The sequence below is a fragment of the Neodiprion pinetum genome, chromosome 3 (assembly GCF_021155775.2).
Source record: "Neodiprion pinetum isolate iyNeoPine1 chromosome 3, iyNeoPine1.2, whole genome shotgun sequence".
In the NCBI taxonomy this organism is placed as follows: domain Eukaryota; kingdom Metazoa; phylum Arthropoda; class Insecta; order Hymenoptera; family Diprionidae; genus Neodiprion; species Neodiprion pinetum.
Genome location: NC_060234.1, coordinates 3,511,126 through 3,521,564, shown reverse-complemented (window position 1 = coordinate 3,521,564; position 10,439 = coordinate 3,511,126). Strand labels below are relative to the sequence as shown.

The window sequence follows — 10,439 nt, the reverse complement described above, 5'->3', positions numbered from 1 at the left end:
AAGAGGTTTCGTTTTTCAAAAGAATTTTTATTCGCATATTATTATCAGGATACATACATAGTACAACGTAACATACAACGGCAACTTCTCGTTAATAATATTTTTTTTTAAATCTCTTAACCGCATAATTTGCGAACACGAAAATAACAAATGAAGAATAAAGCCGCACAATCTGTGGCGTAGGGACTAATTTTTTCTAATATCTCTTACTCGTCGTTTTATTTCTCTCTTATCAATACTTTTTTTTCACCAATCTTCGTAACAATCAATCCGTAATCGTAAAAAAAAAAAAATAACAGTAACTTGTGTATAATTACATCGCTTTATTTCATCACAGTTTGATCGGAGTATAAAATACCAAGTGATATGTGTATAATATGTATATTTTTTTTTTCTCTAAACACCTTTGCGAATTACGATTTATTTATTTATTTATTTTTTTCAATTCATAATTCGTATTTACAAATCATCTTATAATACAATCTAAATTCTAAATGCTAGTATTTGTAAATTAAAAATATTCTTGTTAACGTAGAATATGGAAATTCGTTCTCCTAAAGCTTAATTAATATGTCAATATTCACGATTGCTTGATGACAGTTTGTAAAAATAGTCTGTTCGCAACGATTGCAACATAATCTAGTTAAATCATGATTAAATGCTGTAAACCCCCCTCAGGGTGTAAGTTTACCATTTTTCTTAACGAATTCTGACGTAGCTGAACGAGTTTAGAGCACTCACTATTTTGAATCTCAGTTTATACGAGACGAAAACAAACAACGAATATCCCACAGAGCCAGCTTAGCCTCAGTATGATCGCAGCGCTCGTCGAGTACGAATCAACCACGTGAATTTTCCAACCCATATTCGCGTGAGTGAAGGAATTGTAGTAGACGGTATCGGGCCAAGTGGAATTCGGTGTTATTTCCAGCAGTCCTGGGTCACCTGTGTCGTTTGTGTAAATTTCCATATTAGAAAAGAGATAACGAAACCTAAATAAACTGTAATAACAAAGTGTACGTGTGACGTATTTCATACAAAAAGTGCAAGATACAAGTATTTTAATTTCGTGAAAAAATTAGCGATCAATGAATTTTGAAAAAGGTTCTCATAGTTTGTAATTTAAGATGTTTCAAAACGGTGCTTTCCAATTATTTCTTCCATGTTTTAATATCGACTTGCGCAATTTTGAATAACAAGAAGCCCGAAATTGTGCGAAAATCGTTTTACCAGACTAGTCGTGTAAGGTAGAAAAGTGAGGATAATAAATTGCAGAAAAATTTCACCTGCGTCGCAAACTTGAATCAACGATCTGTTGAATTTCCTGAATGACGAAAAATCGTCGTCCAGTCGCCTGTCTCTCCCGTTATGTTTGCTCAGGCAGAGTGGTCCGACTGAAAGGTGAAATTTTGATGAAAATATAATGTAAAATCGAATCGAAATGTTAAAAATCGATCGTTGTAATTTACGCACCTGCAGTTGGCCGCGGTCTACCTCGCCTGGTGAATTCAACGCCCGCTAAAACGCGAATTTTCGTCTGAGATATGTCGGTTAGTCTGTCGTAACCGCCGTGAGATTCGTCGGTGATTATCAGAGGGTGGTAAAAGTTTGCACTGTGTGGATTATTTCCTCCATAGATCTTGAATATGTATGTCAAACCCCGTCGAAGGTAGATTTCCGGAATTAAATATCCGTTTATGTACCAAGCGAGTCCCGTCGACGTCTGTCCTGTAATTTTTTTACAACCTCGTTATGATCAAATTCTAAAGGGAATAACGAATGATGAAATTTTTGTACTTTTCAAAATTTCTCCTTACCGGTCAATCCTTGGTAACCCTTTTTTCCACCGGATGGACCAAGCGTTGCTACAAATGTTCTGATCGATCTGTCGAAAATCTCTGTCTTATCCCACGGTTTCCTGAAATGGATTGGTCAAATTTACGATTGTACGAACCGTGTATTTGCGTTTTTAATTCCTTATCCCAATTATAAAATTTTTTATTTTATTTTTTTTTTACGAAGCTTCTCCAACTTCTGGAAAACTGTAACAACTATACGGTATTCAAACATTCTTTATCGGGATTTTTTGAAATTCACGGATAACTTTTCAAGCATAATTTCGTCGCACAATTTTTGCAAACTTGTTCAAAGAATAATATAACCAAGATAATGTTTTATCTCTATGAAAGAAAAAAAACTCACTGAAGTGAATTATCGTTCTGTGTAAAGTCCAAGCAAGTATTTTCGGGCTGCGTGCGATGTAGTTCCAGTTTCAAATTTCCTTTTGGATAAACGTCGTGGAAATTCGGCTCCTTGTTTTCGTCTAGTCGACCCAGTGCCCAGACCACATACACAGGACGGTCAGTCGGGTAATTCTTATCGATAGGATCAGCTGAAATGATCAAATTGTTATCATTTTTTCCTCATGTCCTTTGAATCACAAATTCCCACTTTCCACCCACATGAATTCAGAGTACGTCTGTAGGTGATGACGCTGATCCCGTCCTGTCTGGACCCGGTAAAAATCTGGTTGTTGTCCTGCCCTCCAACGAGATTGTCCTTACAGACACCCTTGTACTGTCCGAGGACCTTTCCGCACTGAAAAGGGGGCTTTGATTATCTCATTTCTCGAACTTCAATCACCTATTTCCAGCTACTGTTCTTCCCCATTCTTCAATTGATACTCCTCGGTATTATCAACGTCAGTAAAGATGAAATACTCACCGGTGCGTACGCAGAAATACTGTAATCCGTTGCGAAACCTTGAGTGCCGTCCATGTAAGCAATCGTGACGTCGGAGCCTTCCATTTGGCTCTTTTCGTCGGATCCCGAGAGCCCGAAAGCCATGTACTCATCATCGGCTGAAGAAATTAAGAAGAAAGTGTTTCAGAAGTGAAGAGATCGAGAAAACGCGGGAAGCGTTGATGATTTATCAAGCTGGAATCCATGCGAAAATTTGAGAAGATAACGATTACTCACCGACTTGACCTGTCAACTGTACGGTTATCTGCGGACCAAAGATCTCCCAGCTCATTTGGTAGTTTTTGTGTAATTGAACACAGTTCGGAAGTGCGACTGCATGCTTTGTCACCTGAGAAGAAAGTTAGTGGGAACCAAGGTGTCAATTGATCGGTCATTTCTATGATCACTACTGGACATTCATTGGAACATGAGAAATAGGAATGAAGTATGATTCCCGATAGTTTTACCGTGACCAGAGAAGGGGGAACGTTCAGACCCTCTGGAATGATGACAGATCCGAATTTCGACTTTTCCTCGAGGTCGTAAACGCTCAGCCAGTTTATACGGAAGACTGTCATCTCTCCGGGTAGCTGAATGACGATGTCCTCGTTCTGGTAAGCTCTCAGTGGATCCAGGCTGCAAGAGAGCTAATTGAAAACCATCCACACCTCGTAAGGAAGCAAAAAAAAAAAAAACATCCCGAATAATGACTAACTATCCGTAATCGTCAGGGACTTTGGTGCCCTTGCTTGAAGGTTGCGGACCGACGCCGACCCAGAAGTACGCGGTGCCCTGTCCATCGTAACTGAACCTTGGGATCCTGATAGTTTTTGCATCCAGGATCTCGATCGCCCCCGAAGACACTCCGTGAGATGTTGTGGAGAGTTGGGAGATCCGCTGAAGTGCCGGGGGATCAAATTGCTCAGGTATGTAAACGTCTCCGAAAGTGTTCTGCATGGTGAAAGAAACGATTAGAAAGAGATTTATAATCTTGAGGAGAGAATCGCCAATTCGTATGATCAAAAGTAGAATTTTACCTGGTTTGAGAGATCATAAATCGCGAACCATTTGATGTCGGTGATTTTTTTTCCATCGGGAAGCGTCAGGGTGAAGTCCTTGTTGAAGTACCTTTCCAGCACGTTCGTCCTGCAAGGATGCAAAAATAATTTCGTTCATTCCACATGTTTCTTGTCTCGACGATACGTTTTGCCAATTCATTGGAGACTCTAAAGTCTACCGAGTATTCACCTGGAATCACGGTTACGATAAAACTGAGAATGCTCACTAGCTTCATCTTCCAATAAAAATTGCACTTCGACCGGTGATTCAGGAATTGGAAGAATCCGCGTAACATTCTTTAAGACTAAATTCTAAGGAAATTTTATTGTTCTTATTTTCCGATCAACTAACTTTCCCCATTCGTCAGGAACTATGAAACCCTGGGGCCCGGGGCGATTGGCTGCGCCTGCCCAAAAGAAGGTGTCGGCGCCGTTACCGTCGTAGCTGAACGACTTCAAGAGCAAGGTGTATTCGTCGACGGCGTAAACATCACCGGAAACTTGGTGATGATAGGCGTTCAACTTTCCGAGGTACTTGCCTTTGTACACCTCGTCATCTTCATCTTGAGCGTGTGCTGTTGGAATAAAAAATTTTATAGTCTTTTGTTCTTTTGTCTTGTCGATTAGAGTTCTATCGACTCGTGGACGGCATAACGTCACCCTTCCACAGCAAAGCACTTTGTTAAAGTATAAAATTAAGGAAGATCTCGAGCTAAAACGCAGCATAAAGTATTGAGTAAACAAAAGTCAAATCAAACATGCCTCGGTGTTCACTGCCGAATGTACCGCCTGAAACGAACCTATGAACAATTACTTTATTTTCTACGACTCTCTTAGTGCTCGCCAAACTATCGCTAGTTCTAAATCTAGTACTTCAACTAACGCTCTAATATTTCAAATTACGCACAAGAAGCATAACTTATTCACATCACAAAATCCCGGCAAAACTATACTATTTTTTTGGTCTCCGTCAAAAATTAGGATCGAAGAAAATGAAAATTCTGATTACTAGCAAAATTCGCCACATATAAAAACACAGCTAATATTATTAAAATATCGTTCATAGTTCTCTTAGAAATTAAAATAACAGGTCTAATGCAAACGAATAATGTTATAAAAAATCAAGGTTTGTCTAAAGGCAAAAAATACTTTGATCTCTTCTTTCGCAACAATGAGAAACCGTGGTTCCACAACAAAGACCTTTCGGCAGAATGTGTAGTTACGTTAAATCGTTGAAGAGCAGACCATTGCCATGTGGCTGCGTCTCTTTTTTTTTGTATCAATGTAACCGACAAACCTTTTTGTGCTTGTGATCATTTCTAACCATACCATTAATCATGTATACGATCAACAAAGAACAGAATCTAACAGTGATCTATCGAAATGCAACGTACATCTACCTCTTAGTACCGAATCTCTATTTTTAGAATCCAATATATAAACGCTCGAACTTTGTATTTATAGATTTCTCAAGAACTGCAACTTGAAAGTCTAAAATCTGCAGTGTACTAATAACAAATGATTGTATAATTTTCAGTCATTCTTTATTGTAAACCGTTGTAAACTAAGGAACGTGAACCAATGTTCGCACATATAAACCTTTAAATAGGTTTCAAATGCTCTAATAAGAAAGAAGAAAATGTAATAATATCGAACTCAATGCTGCAGCTGTCACCGATTTTCTAGAGACCGATCGAACCGGATGTGGAGACAAACATTCAAGGAATCTTTCTGACTACATCGAAGTTCTATAGAACAGTTCACTGTCAGCTGACGATGAATTAGTTACCACACACAATATGCGAAGTTTCCGAAACAGATGAAACTTTCTTCAAGAAACTATACGTAGCTGCACCTTTCTTTTATATACACATATGGTAAAGTAATCTCTCGTACATGGATATTTGAAACACATATATAAAAAAAATCGACTCACCCTGATAAAAACATCCGATTGCAAAGATTATAAAACATTTGGTAACACTTGTCCACATGTTCAAACGCTAGAGAATGCAAATCGCGTTCTCTCTGAGTAAAGAATAAGACGTAAAAAAAAACAAAACAAAAAGGAAAAGAAATTACTTCAGAGTAGCATATGCTTCCACATCGCTGAGGCTGATTGACCGACGAAGACGGTAGTTGTTATTCGATTGTTCACAAGAAAATCAGCGTTCCATTCTATCGAAAAACTGATGACCTTTGAACGGAGTTTGACTCACTGTATCGTCTCCGATTTTGCGGATGAGACGAGCTGGTCTCTCGTCTTAATCGCGGTCTTTAGGCGATTCTGTTGGAAACCGAACTGAGGTTTTTGAAAGGATAGTAGCGACGTTGCCTTGAAGAAGGTTAGCGGCTTGTACGGCCCGTTACCTGGGCCTACCTCTAGACTTGGGCCTCAGTCGGTACGCCGTCTACGTCACGGAGAGAAAGTCATTGATCGTAGACTACCGATCACACCTTGACGTCGGCGTGTGTTCGTTTCGTACTTGATTCCTTTTCCAAGAATTCGTAATTTTATTTCACTGTGATTGAGAAAAGTACGCGATCCAATTTATTTTTACGCTATCCCCCTATTCGGTTTCATTCTTATACTCGAAATTGTTTTTGGTCAAACCGCTTCATAGTTTCGTTGTAACCAATATCGGTGTATCCTTATGTGTGGTACTATATTCGAAATGATCTTACGTGAGGTTTTATGCGCAATTTCTTTCCACGAATTCTTCGAATAACAGTTGATATGATTTTTGTTGCAGAGCTCTATCAACTGGACCATTGAGAAATATATTATTATACAAGAAATTCAGTTCATGTGACGAATTCCACGATTCACATTAACTCCATTTCGTTAAATACAACCACCTTGATGATAGTTTTATGTGTAAATAAACTATAGAATAAATATGTGAACCATGCTGCTTTAATGTATGCGAATTAGTTTTTTAATTTTGATTTCTATTTTATAAGAGTCGAATGATCATTGTAGTTATGGATGTGTTTGTGGCCAAGTATAAGTATGATTTCTGTATGGGTATAACTGCATTAAGCACCTTTGCTTTCGTTCCGCAATTCAATAAATTATGACATTGTTAAACAAGTCATAGCGTAAAATTATTATCCAAGGCTCCGAGCAAAGGGAGTGTCCCTCATTCTTTCAGAATTCAAAATTGAGCAGCCGTAATAACGGATGTAACAAGAATAAAGGAGAGGGGGTTGTACCCGAAATTCGCGAAACCATGGTTGACGTCCTTTCGGTTTTGAGCACTGAATATCAGAATCTCCTAGAAATAATCGACCTTTTCAGCGTGATGCTTGCTAGATTTCACTTGTGATTCTCGCCGTTGTTTGCAGTGATTATGAATCAAGCAATTTCGACCCCTCCGAGGAAATCACGACGATATGCAGTATTCATAAACTCTTTCCATTCATTGATTTGAATAAGTAAAATTGTGGCTGTAAAGAATTTCAAGAGATTAATCTTACTTTTTCTAAGATTTTGGAATTTTATGCTCGTTGGATTGATCTGAGGAACCTTCTTCGACTGATTGGACCCTAGGAACTATAGAAAACACGAGGGTGACTTCTATGACACCGTTAGATCGATGACTGTAAAAAGACAAAGATGTTACATTCTTCTCGTAGTCAACTCGTGATAAGCTGATAGCAGCGACTCTGGACAGCGTTCAGTCCATTCTTCGTACAAAACTTGATCGATATATTGCCAGTAAGTAACAATTCCGGCATTATTTGGAACCGTCCGTATTTTCACCAAAAATCAGATAGGCTCAGCCCTACTAGGTGTTCGGACAGAAAATCTTTTGTCACACCTTCGACTTGTATGACTTACTTCTGACTATTTGACCCCCAAACCTCGGAAAACGCGAAATAAAGAGCGTAGGACTGAAACCAGAAAAATTACAGAGAAAATCTTCCGTTACTCAGCTGTGACTTTTTATGCGTTGCTCGTAGCGTATTGGGACTGCGCCCAATCGATTTCTCTCGCAAAATTACGTCGGAATAGTGCATGAAAGAATTTATTCCAGCACTTTTCAAAATCGCGAAAATTTTCGCAAAAAATGCAAAGGGGTTAGCCTTACTTTTTCTTCATTTTTGGAGCCGAAAATTTTTGGTCTCCGATTCGATTCAAATGACCCTTACCTGATCAATTGGAGCCCCAGGAACTCAGAAAACGCAGCGAAAAGAGCGTGGGATTAACAGGAGAGAAATGACGAAGGAAAAAGCACCTGCTGAAAAACGTCGAAAACTGAGGTTGTCGTTTTTTGGCTGTAACTTTTGATTCGTCGATCGCAGCGTATTGGGACTGCGCCCAATCGATTTCTCTCGCAAAATTACGTCGGAATAGTGCATGAAAGAATTTATTCCAGCACTTTTCAAAATCGCGAAAATTTTCGCAAAAAATGCAAAGGGGTTAGCCTTACTTTTTCTTCATTTTTGGAGCCGAAAATTTTTGGTCTCCGATTCGATTCAAATGACCCTTACCTGATCAATTGGAGCCCCAGGAACTCAGAAAACGCAGCGAAAAGAGCGTGGGATTAACAGGAGAGAAATGACGAAGGAAAAAGCACCTGCTGAAAAACGTCGAAAACTGAGGTTGTCGTTTTTTGGCTGTAACTTTTGATTCGTCGATCGCAGCGTATTGGGACTGCGCCCAATCGATTTCTCTCGCAAAATTACGTCGGAATAGTGCATGAAAGAATTTATTCCAGCACTTTTCAAAATCGCGAAAATTTTCGCAAAAAATGCAAAGGGGTTAGCCTTACTTTTTCTTCATTTTTGGAGCCGAAAATTTTTGGTCTCCGATTCGATTCAAATGACCCTTACCTGATCAATTGGAGCCCCAGGAACTCAGAAAACGCAGCGAAAAGAGCGTGGGATTAACAGGAGAGAAATGACGAAGGAAAAAGCACCTGCTGAAAAACGTCGAAAACTGAGGTTGTCGTTTTTTGGCTGTAACTTTTGATTCGTCGATCGCAGCGTATTGGGACTGCGCCCAATCGATTTCTCTCGCAAAATTACGTCGGAATAGTGCATGAAAGAATTTATTCCAGCACTTTTCAAAATCGCGAAAATTTTCGCAAAAAATGCAAAGGGGTTAGCCTTACTTTTTCTTCATTTTTGGAGCCGAAAATTTTTGGTCTCCGATTCGATTCAAATGACCCTTACCTGATCAATTGGAGCCCCAGGAACTCAGAAAACGCAGCGAAAAGAGCGTGGGATTAACAGGAGAGAAATGACGAAGGAAAAAGCACCTGCTGAAAAACGTCGAAAACTGAGGTTGTCGTTTTTTGGCTGTAACTTTTGATTCGTCGATCGCAGCGTATTGGGACTGCGCCCAATCGATTTCTCTCGCAAAATTACGTCGGAATAGTGCATGAAAGAATTTATTCCAGCACTTTTCAAAATCGCGAAAATTTTCGCAAAAAATGCAAAGGGGTTAGCCTTACTTTTTCTTCATTTTTGGAGCCGAAAATTTTTGGTCTCCGATTCGATTCAAATGACCCTTACCTGATCAATTGGAGCCCCAGGAACTCAGAAAACGCAGCGAAAAGAGCGTGGGATTAACAGGAGAGAAATGACGAAGGAAAAAGCACCTGCTGAAAAACGTCGAAAACTGAGGTTGTCGTTTTTTGGCTGTAACTTTTGATTCGTCGATCGCAGCGTATTGGGACTGCGCCCAATCGATTTCTCTCGCAAAATTACGTCGGAATAGTGCATGAAAGAATTTATTCCAGCACTTTTCAAAATCGCGAAAATTTTCGCAAAAAATGCAAAGGGGTTAGCCTTACTTTTTCTTCATTTTTGGAGCCGAAAATTTTTGGTCTCCGATTCGATTCAAATGACCCTTACCTGATCAATTGGAGCCCCAGGAACTCAGAAAACGCAGCGAAAAGAGCGTGGGATTAACAGGAGAGAAATGACGAAGGAAAAAGCACCTGCTGAAAAACGTCGAAAACTGAGGTTGTCGTTTTTTGGCTGTAACTTTTGATTCGTCGATCGCAGCGTATTGGGACTGCGCCCAATCGATTTCTCTCGCAAAATTACGTCGGAATAGTGCATGAAAGAATTTATTCCAGCACTTTTCAAAATCGCGAAAATTTTCGCAAAAAATGCAAAGGGGTTAGCCTTACTTTTTCTTCATTTTTGGAGCCGAAAATTTTTGGTCTCCGATTCGATTCAAATGACCCTTACCTGATCAATTGGAGCCCCAGGAACTCAGAAAACGCAGCGAAAAGAGCGTGGGATTAACAGGAGAGAAATGACGAAGGAAAAAGCACCTGCTGAAAAACGTCGAAAACTGAGGTTGTCGTTTTTTGGCTGTAACTTTTGATTCGTCGATCGCAGCGTATTGGGACTGCGCCCAATCGATTTCTCTCGCAAAATTACGTCGGAATAGTGCATGAAAGAATTTATTCCAGCACTTTTCAAAATCGCGAAAATTTTCGCAAAAAATGCAAAGGGGTTAGCCTTACTTTTTCTTCATTTTTGGAGCCGAAAATTTTTGGTCTCCGATTCGATTCAAATGATCCTTACCTGATCAATTGGAGCCCCAGGAACTCAGAAAACGCAGCGAAAAGAGCGTGGGATTAACAGGAGAGAAATGACGAAGGAAAAAGCACCTGC

At 39.6% G+C, this 10,439-nt stretch overlaps 1 protein-coding gene and 1 long non-coding RNA gene across 2 annotated transcripts; one reads left to right on the top strand and one right to left on the bottom strand.

Moving 5' to 3' along the window:
* Positions 1 to 206: 206 nt before the first annotated feature.
* Positions 207 to 5,868, bottom strand: knk (protein Skeletor knk). The gene is made up of 13 exons (XM_046617442.2): positions 5,737 to 5,868; positions 4,153 to 4,375; positions 3,780 to 3,888; positions 3,458 to 3,693; positions 3,210 to 3,378; positions 2,980 to 3,091; positions 2,725 to 2,861; positions 2,463 to 2,598; positions 2,203 to 2,392; positions 1,818 to 1,918; positions 1,474 to 1,728; positions 1,287 to 1,394; positions 207 to 945 (listed from the first exon to the last, which is right to left on the bottom strand). Exons 1-13 carry the CDS (start codon positions 5,792 to 5,794, stop codon positions 758 to 760), a joined length of 2,022 nt encoding a protein of 673 aa, XP_046473398.1. The 5' UTR covers positions 5,795 to 5,868; the 3' UTR covers positions 207 to 757.
* Positions 4,166 to 6,858, top strand: LOC138190660 (uncharacterized). Its single transcript, XR_011176679.1, has 3 exons — positions 4,166 to 4,331; positions 5,487 to 6,337; positions 6,554 to 6,858. It is a non-coding gene; the product is annotated as an uncharacterized lncRNA (long non-coding RNA).
* The last annotated feature ends 3,581 nt before the right edge of the window (positions 6,859 to 10,439 follow it).

Excerpts from the sequence above, each read along its gene's own strand:
- knk (XM_046617442.2), bottom strand. The coding sequence starts at position 5,794 with ATGTGGACAAGTGTTACCAAATGTTTTATAATCTTTGCAATCGGATGT. Across the intron at positions 3,379-3,457 it reads GTCCCTGACGATTACGGATA|CCTGGATCCACTGAGAGCTT; the intron begins GTTAGTCATTAT and ends GCTCTCTTGCAG. Across the intron at positions 2,393-2,462 it reads CAGACGTACTCTGAATTCAT|CTGATCCTATCGATAAGAAT; the intron begins GTGGGTGGAAAG and ends TGATCATTTCAG.